This window comes from Pelobates fuscus, chromosome 6, assembly GCF_036172605.1.
Source record: "Pelobates fuscus isolate aPelFus1 chromosome 6, aPelFus1.pri, whole genome shotgun sequence".
In the NCBI taxonomy this organism is placed as follows: domain Eukaryota; kingdom Metazoa; phylum Chordata; class Amphibia; order Anura; family Pelobatidae; genus Pelobates; species Pelobates fuscus.
In genome coordinates this window covers 252,324,565-252,338,458 of record NC_086322.1, presented here as the reverse complement: position 1 = coordinate 252,338,458, position 13,894 = coordinate 252,324,565, and the positions used below count along the sequence as shown (strand labels likewise).

The following is a 13,894-nucleotide window of genomic DNA, read 5'->3' as shown; positions in this document are numbered from 1 at the left end:
CTGTGACACCCCTGATACTGTAGGACAGAAGATTTTCTAAACTACTAAAACGTATAAATTAATATCACATGGCCAAATGGAATGTTGGCAAATGCCTTCACTACTGCTGGGTCAAAAATTGGAGTTAAAAAGTAAACATTGGCATGCAGAGAATGGCTAAGTCCAAATTAATTCTGTATGTGACCTTGACACAATTTATGACATCTACAGGAGTTCCATACATGTCTGCTCATAGCTTTGGTTTTAAAGTAGATCTATCTTTGGAAAAATATAGGTCTTTGTAGAGAAGGTTAAGAACCTTTAATCTAAAAAGCAAGATGGGTTTAAAGGGACCAGACACTACCAGCAAAACAACTATAGCTTATAGTAATTCTGATGGGGCAAGTAGCCTTTTGGTGTAGTCTCTCCAAAATCTGTCAAACCTTTAAAGTGTCTTGGCAAATACCAAACTCTATATATAAATGTTTTACTTTTGCGATATCCTTACCAATCTATGTAAATTTGATTGGCAGTGGTAGGCTTGGTCTTACTATTTCCCTAAATCTATGACTATTTACTAGCTTGGTACCGTCAGGTTTATTTATTTAAGAGGAAATTGTCAGACATTCAAAGTGAATTTAACGTGAATTTCAAATTTTTTTTTTTGTCAATCTTTGTTTTATTAAGGCATGTGCAATGGGGTACAGAATGGAGAGAGGGAAATGCAAAAGTGGCATACAAGTTAGGGTTTATACATCGTTAGTTACATTTACTGGGGAACAATGCCTAATTTTTTATTTTTATGTTGGTTAACGAAAACATCTTGGTCAGTCACAGTGTCGAGTAGTTACATTAGCTTAAAGTTAATAATGATATCGAGTGACGTCGCTTCAGTATCTATATAGTGATAGGGATACGCTTGACTAAAAACAGCACACTTTTTATAATATAGGAGTAAAAGGTTCTGAGGTATCATCGCTTTGTACCGATTAATATATATGCTATAATACGAAGTAAGTGGGCCAAGCAATCTTGGTAGGTATAAGTATGTAGCAAACACGCTAACATGCTAGACTAGTCATGTATACAATAATGGTTAGTGCCCTTAAGCGTTTATGATTATGCTAAATATAGTAATAACAACCTGGCTAGTCGTGCTCATCTAAAGAGAAGTCATTGGAGTTAAACAGTAATGCAGGCATAGAACGGTAACAATATACGGCAAAGGCCTTGCTTAGCAGTCGTTAGCACTGAAACAAGATTAAAAGGCTAGATTAAGTTTTGTGAGGCTTATACATTGCATATGCACTTTGGTGAACTTAACGTAATAGTAGAATGAGTAACTGCCTGGCTAAAGTTACTATCAGTGTGGTAACATAGGTGTATACTTTGCTAGGCCTTTGTGTTTGGTTATATATAACAGGTGAGAGGCAATGCACTAAAGAAGAAATAACGAGTGGTAGGCTGTGGGATACATTACAGCAGCCAGTAGGTTAATTATGAGCGTTCAAGTCCTTGTGTGGTATATTGGAGCTGCGTAGGTAGTCCAGGTAAACCTGATTAGCCTATGCCCATGCGTGAGGCCGGTTTCAGACGATCTGTCGGTGGTGTAGCAGGGAGCTGGTTCCACATGTCCCGGTGGTGCAGCCTGTGGGAGATTGTTATGGGTGTTCGCCCGTGTATGGAGCTCGTTTGCGGTACCGTCCCTGGAGTATGTAAGCTGGTTCGGTGAAGTCGCAGGTGGTCTTGACGCTGTCTCCTTTGTGGTCGCCTGGCTTTTACCCCGCTCTGGGCGTTGGTGCGCCGCTTGGGCTGTGTATATCTGTTGGGAGTTTGTCGCGCCCTCAGGGAGTGCTGGGGTCTGCGTGGCTGGCCCAGTTTTTCCGCCTTCAAGGGGATTTGTGGGTCCTTCGGAAGGGCACGCCTGATAGTGGTGAGGGGCCCCGCCACACGTTTGTCACTGGGTGCTCGTTTTAACCTAGGGTGCTCCCCTTGGCGATGTCTGTCCCCAGGGGGTGTGCTTCCCCATTGTACCTGCTTAAGGTGTTCTGCCTTGCTCTCGAGCTTTTTCCAGAATCTCCTGAACAGGTCGTCCAGGCGCTTTTCTAGCGTTTCGTGTTGCTGTTCAGCCTCCCTCTTGCGGTCAGCCGCCGCCATCTTGCTTGTCATGGCTTGTCTTTGTGTGCAGTGTGCTGTCCAGTGGGGAGAGTCAGGTGAGTCAGACTGCTTGATGGAGACCAGGATAACCCCCGCCGGTCGGGGGGGGGGGGGAAGTGTCTTGCCGCGGCTCCTGGTACAGCTGATGCCCCAGGGAGCGGCCGTCTCCCCGTGGCTCGGTCCCAGGTAGGCCGCAAGCCTTGTTTCTTCGGTATGGCAGAGCAGGGGCCTCGTGAGGGGCACCGTTCCGTTCTGTATTCCGGCGTTACACCCTGATTTTCCTCCCCAGACGTGGTAGCTCTTGCTAGGCACGTCTGGGCTGCTTGCCTGCTTGGCTCCGCCCCCGTGAATTTCAAATTTAGGCCCAAAATAGCCAACCTGGCAAAATTCTCAGTAATGTTTCTAGTTCGCTAAATTGGACATAAATTTCCCGTCAATCAAAGTGAATTATCCTGCATACATTATGTTGGTCACGTCAAACTTTTCAAATGAAAATCCAGTAAATGTTGATAGCTAACTTTGGCTTAAATTTAAATATTTTGGATAAACTTTTCAAATGATCACATACTTTTCCAATGATTTTTCTAAACCAATTCCCAAAGACTTTTTTGACTTCTGCAGATAAATCATTTGAAAAGATTTTCTAAGAGATTGTGATTATTTGAAAAGCTTATCCAAACGTTAAATCCAAGCCCTTGTTTGTCTTGGAAACAAGATCATTTAGCCTCACCGGATAGTTCTATGCACAATTGCAACTGCTGGTACCTAGAAAAGAAAGTTCTTGATATGTATCTATTGACATTAATATTTTAAACTGAATCATTGCAAAAAATATATAACTCAATTCAGCTATTCCAATCCAGTAGATTTATATTGGGATTTGGAACTCAAAAAAGCCGGCAGTCCAGTAGTTGAGGATGGGAGTTGGCCACACGGGGCAACTATCTAATGGCACGTGAAGCCGAAATACTACCAAGGGCCAACTAAGGTACCCTGATAGCCAGACCACGTTAAATGTAACTTTCTGTAGACAAAATGGTTTCTCGTAAGGAGGAAGGTAGTTACGGCAATGCGAGTCACTTTACATATACAGTATTATACACACGCACACACACACAGGGTGTTCCAAAATCCAGAGTAGGATTTGACAGGTAGTCAATTTAAAAATGGCAATTTGGAATCAAGCATGCTTTGCAAATAGATATGCAGCACAACCTGCTGGCCAGATTGTGGTACTGTTTTCATTTGTTTTATCTGTAGCCATGTAAATTTCAGTTTGAGGCAATTATACCTAGGTGGCTTGGGATAAGGACCACCCCAAAATCTGTCAAACATTCCATTAACTTGCAAAAAAGATTGCATAAAAGTTTGTATATATAAAAAAAAAAAAATTAAAGAAACATGTAAATCATGAAAACGAGAAAACAAAATTATTCTTGAGCCACGGCAGAAACACATAATATTTGGGAGTATAATATTTTAGAATCTAAAGCTGTTTTTTACAGACTGACATGACGTTATAGCAGCTTTTAAATGTCCATACAGCCTACCTCTCGGGTAAGCTACCTATTGTATAGAGCAAAGGTCTCTTTATGTTTTAGTGCCCCCTTCTGGCTGCTTCAAAAATTAACAATCAGCAATGCTTAATAATTGTAAATCTTATAAATCCTAGTGTTATACAACATGAATGCGATATATTCAGATATTTAATACTACACAAGGGTTGTAGCAGCTGCTGCCGGAACTACCTCAGCAACGTCTGTTTTCAGACATATTAAAGCACTCCCACTAATGTCTTAATTTAGCTCTATGAAGCATAAAACCACAAATCTTAATATTTTGCATATTTAATAATCCTAAGCAATAGTATTATTTATTACAATACTCTTTTGTCACATGCTGTAGCTTTCTTAGATATTTTACAAAAAAAAAAATTACATTACTTTTTCTCTTCTGGTAATAATAAGCAGAAACAATAAACACAAAATTGTAGTAAAGTGAAAAAAAACTTAATTTCAAAATATAGGGTAAAAGGAGAAGGCATTATCTATGAGTTTAGAGACAGACCCATTTTACTGCAGCCCAATAAATGCCTTAGCTTAGATTACGGGCTTCTTCTGTCAGGGCCCTTTTAACCTTTTGTGCCTGTATATCATACATGCTTTGTTATTGTTCCTGTTGTTGCTGCAGAATGTGTTTGTGCTATAAATCTATATTAATATATAAATAATTGTAATTGTGCTGTATAATTCTGTGCAACGTAGATAAGTATAACGCATGCATGGTTATTTACTAAAGCATGAACTGTTGGGAATTTAAGGTTCATTTAAAATTTTACGCCAAAATAGCTGAATTGCATAGTCTGCTATTTTCTCAGTTATTTTGCCCTAAAAATGTGATATTTACTTTTGCTGTTACTTTTGAATTTGCTTTGACATTTTAGCAATTCACACTTTAATGTGAATTAGTGCCTGGCTTTATCACTTTAGCATTGTCACTTTAATGTTTTCTGTTAGAGCACATCATTACCCTCAAATTTACAGCTTCCTACCCCTTAAGGACCAAACTTCTGTAATAAAAGGGAATCATGACATGTCACACATGTCATGTGTCCTTAAGGGGTTAAACATAGCAAAGAAACACATAGAAGTTGTTACATATTTTATCTGCATGTTATAACAAGATATACCTTGTGAGTAGATTTTTGTTGAAATGGATATAGATATGTTTCTAACTTCCACTATATAATCTTAATTTATTTGCATTGACTTGAGAAATAGAGAAATGTTAGTGACCAGAATGAATACACTAATGCAGTGATAAGATTTAGACTTTGGTAAGTAAAGCAATTATGTCCCTTATTTTATACCCCCCCCCCCCCCCTTTACTTTCATCTGGGTGTAGTTTTCCTTTAATCATCCCTATGGATTATTTGCCAACATTTCTTCCCCCCCTCCTCTGCCCATTTGTCTGAGAATTTACAGCAGAAAGGCTAGTGAGCGTGGTCTTGAGTCAGATAATGCCGGATTCTGACACAAGATAACTCAAAATGGCTGTGTACCCAGGGGAAAGAGGGCAGGGATAAATTATTAAAAAATCAGTAGGGATGCATGAAGAAAAACTGCATTAAAAGAAAGTATACAACACTTAAACTGATTAAAATCAATAACCGTTTTCTTTTGAGTAAATATATTTTAAAACTTGAAGACTTGATTTAATGAATGACATATTAACTTTCACTGGTTTCTCTGTGTTTATATAGGCAATGAGTTAAAAATTACCCAGAATACCAAAGTATCTCAGACCCATGCAACCCTGCTGTAAAACATCGGTCTCACTGATGACCTGCAGGCATTCTTTGAAAGGAATTCCAAGAGCGAATTAAAAATTTTAGGTCAAAATAGGGTTGACATTTAATTGGAGAAATTTTTCCTTTTTGGCTCGTAAGGCTTGAAATTTGAATTCCCAATAATTCACACCTGACAGTATCCTCAAACATACCCTGGGACTCCATTCAAACTGTTGTGAAGGACAGTCAAAAAGACTGCCTGATAGGAAGGGGTGGATCGGTTTACATAAATTTCAGAGCTTTTTTTCCCCTGTAATTTTTGGTGTGAGGGGAGGAGTTAACCCATAAGTAAGTGCAGCCATGTTTGATTTTGCTAAATATGTAATTTGACTAAAGATCCCATAATCCTAAAAAAAACGAAGAGGATAAACCTTTAGAGCTGGGGGTTTAAATTTTGTCAGAAATGCTTTAGGGCATGTTATGTGTTACATTTCCCCCTCCTCACTCCCTGGGTTTTAACTTGTTTATTTTTTTTTCTATAACAAATTTTAATAAGAAAAAAATAGGGCCCTAGCAGTTAACTGGCTCCAAGATTCAGTCCCAGCTTTAAAAACCGTAATAACGAAGTTTGATGATAACACATCTATGGATACATTAACAGGCACAATATGGTCTGCACTAACGTAATTTCATAAAGTATGGACCCCTTTGAGAGGATTATAAAGGTTCTATACGGTGTGATTGTGATGTGTACTCTGCTTACATTTGTTATGTTAAACATTGACCCTGCAGCGCGGCCTACCCCATCGTTTTGTTTTCTCTCATTTGCCTAATTTGTGTAATGGGCAGCCTTATAACACAAATGTTGAGTACTCCACTTTCATAGTATTGTTTCATTGTGCATGATGCTTGACTTCAAAATAGAGCGTTAAAGATACAGAGTAGAGTGAATAGAAGGCACACAAATAATCGAAATAACACAATGTGAGCAAACAATTCGGCTAGCACTATGTATAGTTGATATGTGGTTCTCCTTTAACACTGGCTCTAAACTCGTGTCCCATGTCACTATAGCGCGTCTCTAATGAGGAAAAGACATATTGTGCACTGTGAGGGCATTAATTTAGTGCAACCGAAATACTTGTGATATTTGGAACAGTCTAATTAAATGGACACTGCGCCTATTAGCTTGTTGAAATTCTTTGTGTGAAGAGTGTGTCCTCTTTTTAACAATTTGATCAAAAGTGCAGATTTCAACAGAAATTGGCACTTTTATGAATGAACCTTGTTACACCCCCTGGCTGTCAAGCAGACAAATTGTCCTGTTACTTTGTTACTTCCTGGTTTGTTTGTTTGTGTAGTCCTCTTCACAGATATAGTTATAGACGTTTCCATACTAATATAGATCTATAGATTTTGACCTTATTAGGACTAAATAAATTGGCTGTGAGCCTCAACTGATCCAAAGGTGGTGAGAAGACCAACACATAAGTGTCAAACCTTTAAAAAATGGTTTTAATCTTAACATATGGGCATCACCAAGGGACTCCTGGCGACATCCACTCCAGAGAACAATAGTGGTTATGGTCTTAGAGAGCCACTTTCAGATACACCGCGGTATAAAGTAATTTTGGCTCATCAAAACTTTAAAAATCAATGCAATTATTCTGTGTGTGTTTTATATTCTTCTTGTCATTGACAGAAATATGCCCACTTTTATATAAACCTTAATTATATTTTTTTATTTAGAAAGCGCCAACAAATTCCATAGCGCTGTACATATGACAAATGGCTTACTAATAGTGTCAGAAAATTATGGAATTTAAAAAAAAAAAAAATTTGTAGGCCCTACACATATGTATCACACTGTGCTCCAATATAATTGTGTTAGAAAAAAATATTTAAATAAGATTTGTTTATTTCTGTTATTTATTTTCCAGTGCCGCTGGTGGAGAAATATTTAATCAGTGTGTAGCAGACCAAGATGAAGCTTTCACAGAAAAAGACGTGATCCGGCTGATTCATCAGATTCTTCAAGGCATCTCATACCTACACAGAAACAATGTTGTCCATCTAGACTTAAAGGTACATTTACATAAATTGGATATTCTATTGACTAGCTTAGCTATGTCAATTGTTTGCTAATAACCTTATCTATGCCATCTGTTTATGGTTGCTATTGAAAAAAATAAAATCTAAAATTTTTATATATTTCATTTTGTGGCCAATCAGGAGACCTATCTCTTGTTTATGGTGATATAGTGCTATAAAATATAAACATACATTATTATTACTAGATGGAGCTAACATATTCCATAGAGCTGATGTGTCCTTTACAACACAGGGTAATTTTCAGGTCATCGATGCCACCTTTCAAAAGTTCCTCCATACCCTCCATTTTGCAGCCCCAGTAAACAACTAATTTCACATTGTTTTGACCCTAAATGAGAACAATGACATCACACCTTTTGCAGCAGACCTCACACTTTCTATGAACCAGCAGCACTTAAAACGTTATACTAGAAGTTTGCATGAGATTATATGCTGTAGAATATTCTGCATGCTTTTAACTTAGTGATAGAAGTCTTAAAAGTAAAATAATATTTTATATTTACATTTTTGTAGCAAACTTGCTAGTTCACACCGTTTAGATGCAATTGTTTATAAATGTAAAAAATATTATAAGTAATTCTTACTTTATGATTTTTTGCACATAATTTCTGTAGTTTTATATATATTTTTTTAAAGCGTCAGAATATTAATTTGCACACATTTCTGTATTTATTTATTTTTTAAAGCCTCAGAATATTTTGCTGACAAGCTCTAATCCACTGGGCGATATTCGTATTGTGGACTTTGGACTGTCCAGACAGGTAGACACCATTAAAGAAGTAAGAGAGATCTTGGGAACACCTGAATATGTAGGTGAGTGATATGCATTTCCTAATTTATTATCTATTCACTTTATTGTTATTAGTAAAAGAGGACTGGCTATGGTTGCATTGTGTTCCCTTTAACAAAGTACCATACGTCACGTAGTAAATACACTATATCGTATTGCTATCCTGTCTCATTCATTCCTATATTACTGAAGGAAAATACAAAAACAGAGATGTAAGCATGTCTGTTAAACATCCTTGATTGTGTCTAGCAAGAAATTCATTAAGACGAATCGATTTTGCCGCTTTGACATATTTGGCTTGATCTCACCCACACCCATCTCTAAATTGGGTCAATACCACTATGGCCAGAAGGAGACATAGCTTCCCTACAAAATATGTCTTGATTGCAGTGGAGGTAGGGAGCTTATTGCCCAGACCACTTAGTCTCAATGAAATGGTCTGGGTGCCATGTTCCTCTCATTTTTTTTAAAACTTGCAGGAGGAACATAATGTTTACAGGGTTGCAGGGTTTAAATGCCTCTGTTTGTTTGTCACACTGTTTGACAGCCATTAGAGTCGCTCCAGACAATACAGCCAAGTAACACTCAGTCTCATAAAGCCCATCTAATTGGCTCAGAGCTACATTTTGCCATGCATGCACACTAGCCTCCAAATTTGTATTCCCAACACTAAAACTAGACTAAAACTAAAACAATTCAGATGACCAAAATAAGACAAAAACTAAAATGGCATTTTAGTCAAAAGACTAAATTGAAATTTGCCGCCAAAATGAACTGCACAATTTTAGTGCATTTAGCTTTAGTCATAGTCTTTTGACTAAAATGCCATTTTAGTTTTTTTCTTATTTTGGTCATGTGAATTGTTTTACTTTTAGTCGACTAAATCTCTAAATTTTTACTCAACTTTCCTCATAGGGATGCATTGACTTTCCTCATAGGGATGCATTGAATCCCTATGATAAAAATTCAGTGTCTCCATGCAGAGGGTGGAGACACTGAATGGCAGTGCTGCTTACTCTGCAGCACTGCCCAAGGAAGCAGATTTAGCAGCCATCTAAGGAGTGGCCAGTGGAGGTATCACTAGACTGTAATGTAACACTGCATTTTCTCTGAAAAGACAGGGGCTGTGGAAGGGGCAAAAGAGTCAGATTGGAGCTTTAACCAAACCTATTAGATTTTAGTCGACTTGACTCAAATCTACTGGAGATTTTGTCAACTAAATCTTTAATAGATTTTAGTTGACTAAAACTATGCTAAAACTAAAACCATTCAGATGATTTAAATACGACTAAAACTAAAATGGCTTCTTAGTCAAAAAACTATAACTAAAACTAAATTGAAAATTGCCACCAAAATTAACACTGGTTCTCAGGGACAGGGAAGCTACTTACACTACAACAGGTTCAAGGAGCATAAGATGCTATGGTGTTTAGAGTGTCCTTTTTATTCTGTATGCTTGTGTGTTGTTTCAATTTGTTTTATTCCAGCAGCGTTTCTTTTTCCCTCCCCACTCTTGAATACAAATTTATAATAAAGAATGTGTACAAAACATATTTTTTACAAATGTGACCTTTTTGGCCCAATAATTTGTGTGTAAATATTATCCACAACTTTGATGACCATAAGCTAAACCGAGTACTTTTATTTATCCTAGCTCCTGAGGTACTAAATTATGAACCAATCAGCACTGCTACAGACATGTGGTAAGTTTTTACTCATTAACTAAATAATATCATTTACAAAAAAAATAAACACATGCCTCTTTTTTTTTTTTAATTAATTACCAAGCTATATCAAACTCAAATGGGAGTTAGTTGATAATGGCTGAATCGCAGTAGCAATTTTCTCTAAAATTTACACATTAGCAAATGTATCAGTTAAATTGTTTTTTTTTCCATAGAGATCACATACACCACAACCACAATTTCTGGTAAATATAGATGCTCTGCGACATGTTAAGGAAATATGGTGCATGCAATTTCCCACATGATCGTGTTGGCATTATTTGGGGACATTAGGTAGGCATATGCATTGCAGAAAGCACTAGGGATGTAATAGGCAAGTGCTCTCAGCCTTTCATTGCTGTCCAGGTTGATAACATGAAAGTGTAAGAAGCGACTGGCAATAACCATAGCTCTCTCCGTAACTCAGAGACCTCCGCCCCTAGCAGTTTGATAAAAAATGGGAGATGGTGTTCATAAACATTTTGCACCAAATCAGTACACTGGGCCGTAGTGATTGTGGTGCTTTGAAAGCTCCTTGAACATGCACAGTGTACAAACAAAGAGCGTCTTAGAACAGACAGCAGTTTATTGACAATCAGTTATGGCCAAACATATGAAGAGGTGGGAAGGAACATCTCAATTTTTTTTTTCACTTAAACCACAGGAGTGTTGGGGTGCTAACCTATGTCATGCTTACTGGAGAGTCACCCTTCCTTGGAGACACCAAGCAAGAGACATTTTTGAATATATCACAAGTGAACATCGAATACTCACAGGGGGTGTTTGAAGGCATCTCTGACCAGGCTGTTGATTTCATCAAATCTTTGCTCATTAAGAACCCAAGGTAAGATTATGGAAAAGAAGGTGGAATTATAAATTAATGCGTGGACAGGGGTGGGAATCCATGGTCCAATGTGTGTCATACAAAACATTTCAGTTTATATATTTTAATTTACATTCAGGCTTTCAATTTAATTGCAAGGACATTTTAGAGAATTGAGTGTGCTTGATGTTAACTAGTGTGCTAGATTGCTATTTCCTCAAAAGTACTTGGGATTCTCTCAAGCATGAGTTGTAGAAATGGATGCCACTCTTTACTATCGGAGAAGCACTGGTAACATCAGTATATGTGATACAACATTTTTTTCAGTGCATCTCCAATTTTTGTCTTTGTTAGACCGGACATTGGCTTAGATATCTCCTTCAGATTATGGTTGAAGCCTGATCACTAATGAAGATCCCGAGTCCATAGATTAGAGATATCACTTCCAAGTAGTCTAAATAATGGATGAAGATTAGAAATTAATTTAGTCCCTTTAAGTAACATTTATTTTTTATCTATTCTGCAGGAAAAGAGCTCGAGCAGACCAGTGTCTCAAGCACCCTTGGCTTTCTCCTCAAGATGAGTCTGATCCTTTAAAAGACAAGAGTTTTGAGCAGAAGGAAAGTGAATTGAAGACGCCTGATGCTACAGAAGACATAGTACTGTTGGCTTCCTACACTGTACGCTGTCCATGCCATACCATAGAGACTGATCTGAATGTTGTGAGGAAACCATTTACAGCTCTTCCTGATATACAGCAAGAAGTTGTTTGTTAAAAGCTATAACCTTACAGATTACATCCAAAGTGGGTCCAGTTTTAGACATTACCAAACTGTATGACCCATGTCCTCTAAATGTAGCAAGTGCCTGTCTTGAAAAGAAGAAAGTTGACCTCTTTGTCTTCAAGCAACTCTGAAGTCAGAACACGGTGACTTACGTTGATTTAGTTGTCAAAAGAACTATTGTGAAAACCTATACACCTTTGAACTTGGTGTTTGTGGCATTTATAATGTCTGGTGTTTTGTGATTCAGCGTTGCTGCTTTGGAAAGCTTCTGAACCTAAACTTGGACTTCTAAAGGCTTAGCTCTTGGAAATTTGTCACGCAGTCTTTCAGTTTTAACCGCTCTTCATGCTACCTGGAGAACATTATGGAGCTTACTTAGAAACCCACTAGAAAGTTAGTTCAGGGCTTATTAAAAGAACTTTCTAAAGTTCATATGCTGAATGCCACTCAGTATGCTAAAGACAAAGCACCTAGTTAGAGAAACTTTGTTTATTGCACTTGGAAAGATTTTAATGTTGCATGGTTTATTTTTTTATGAAACCCCAATTCACCAAACTTGTAAAGTATAAAAGTCATGGTATATTAATGTATTTATAAAAAGAAAATAATTTACTGTCAGGTATTACCATTTTGTTCTGTATGAAATATAACTCACATCTTGAATGACCCCATTACCTGGATTTTCCATGCTTCTAGATAACAGTAGATAAATACACTCTCTGCCCATCATATTCGCATACTAATAGGGTCACGTATAATGCTTTGTGGACACTGGTATGACCCTTGAGAAGTGCAATCAGGGAAGTGTTTAAAAATATTTCTCAATGGCCATGTAAATAAGAAAATCTAGTAGATTTGTGTGGCCCTCTTACTTCTCAGCTTTCAAAATTTCTAAGTTATCTGCAATGAGGTGTGTGTGGCTGTTTTGAGAAGCAGCATTACTATCAGGGTTATTCACTATCAAAGTGAATTTCAAATTTAAGGTCAAATAGCTGAACTGAACACAGCCATGCTATCAGTTCTGCTACTCTGCCCTTAAATTTGAAATTTGCATAGAATCTTCCATTTAGTAATTAACCCTGTATGTGCCTTCTTCCCTTGACATTTTGTTCCCTCCGACCTTTAGTGATCATTTTAGCCTAGTGCCTGACATGGTCAGTATACGCACTGCTCTCAATTATGGCACATGCAGACTTATGTGTAAGTCCTGTGAAATGTACAAGCCACTTGGATGTTGCCTGTGCCAACGACCTGAATCCTGTGTTAACTACACAACGGCTGTTTGGACACGAGCAATAAGTAGTGGTTTAATGCACAAATGTAAATGATGGGCAATGAACAATGAATGGAAAATGAATGAATCTATAGCTCGTGAAGGTACAGCTAGTGAATATAGATTGTGTTAAAGGGAAACTCCAGTGTCAGGAAAACAATCGGTTTTCCTGGCACTGCAGGTCCCCTCTCCCTCCCAATCCCCAGTTGCTGAAGGGGTGAAAACCCCTTCAGTAAATTACCAGAGGCAGCGACAATGTCCCACCTCGCTGCTTCTCCCTCCGTTGCCGCTCCTCCTAGTGATTGTGTCAGCCGTGGGCGAGACTGATCCCGTCCACCGGCCGGGGAGACCTAATGCGCATGCGCATTAGCGCTTCCAATAGGAAAGCATTGAAAATGCATTTCAATGCTTTCCTATGGGGAAATGAGCGACGCTGGAGGTCCTCACACAGAGTGAGGACGTCCAGCGACACTCTGGCACAGGTTTCCTGTGCTATGATCCAGGAAGTGCCCTGGAGTTAACCCTGCAATGTAATTATTGCAGTTTATAAAAAACTGCAATAATTACAGTTGCAGGGTTAAGAGTAGTGGGAGTTGGCACCCAGACCACTCCAATGGGCAGAAGTGGTCTAGGTGCATGGAGTGTCCCTTTAAATACATGTAAATGAGATTTATATATGGGATTTTCACTTAGAAGGTAAAGTGTGTTGAAGAATGCTTCTTTTCATTGTTCAGATGTTGATCAGGGTTTAGGATGCTTTTTGGAGATCTGATACTAAAACAATCTTAAAAATGCTGAGCAGTGAATAGCTAGGATGCAGGAAATTCCTGGTTTAAGGTGAGAAAGTAGACTTTGGGGTGTATTTACTACACTGAAATTTTTAGGGAACTGACAACATTGCAATGTTAAAAAAAAAAAAAAATACATCTGTCAAAGTTTGTAGTTTACAGGCCTGTTCTCTA

General features: G+C 38.0%; 1 protein-coding gene across 1 annotated transcript in view; it reads left to right on the top strand.

Annotated features, from left to right (window-relative positions):
- Window positions 1-13,152, top strand: part of LOC134565757 (serine/threonine-protein kinase 17A-like) — a 66,702-nt gene extending 53,550 nt beyond the window's left edge. Inside the window, exons 3-7 of the mRNA XM_063425406.1 lie at window positions 7,366-7,510; window positions 8,224-8,350; window positions 9,982-10,030; window positions 10,716-10,895; window positions 11,401-13,152. Of these exons, the coding sequence (XP_063281476.1) occupies window positions 7,366-7,510; window positions 8,224-8,350; window positions 9,982-10,030; window positions 10,716-10,895; window positions 11,401-11,650 (751 nt within the window). The 3' untranslated portion in view covers window positions 11,651-13,152. The remainder of the gene's footprint in view (window positions 1-7,365; window positions 7,511-8,223; window positions 8,351-9,981; window positions 10,031-10,715; window positions 10,896-11,400) is intronic.
- Window positions 13,153-13,894: the final 742 nt, after the last annotated feature.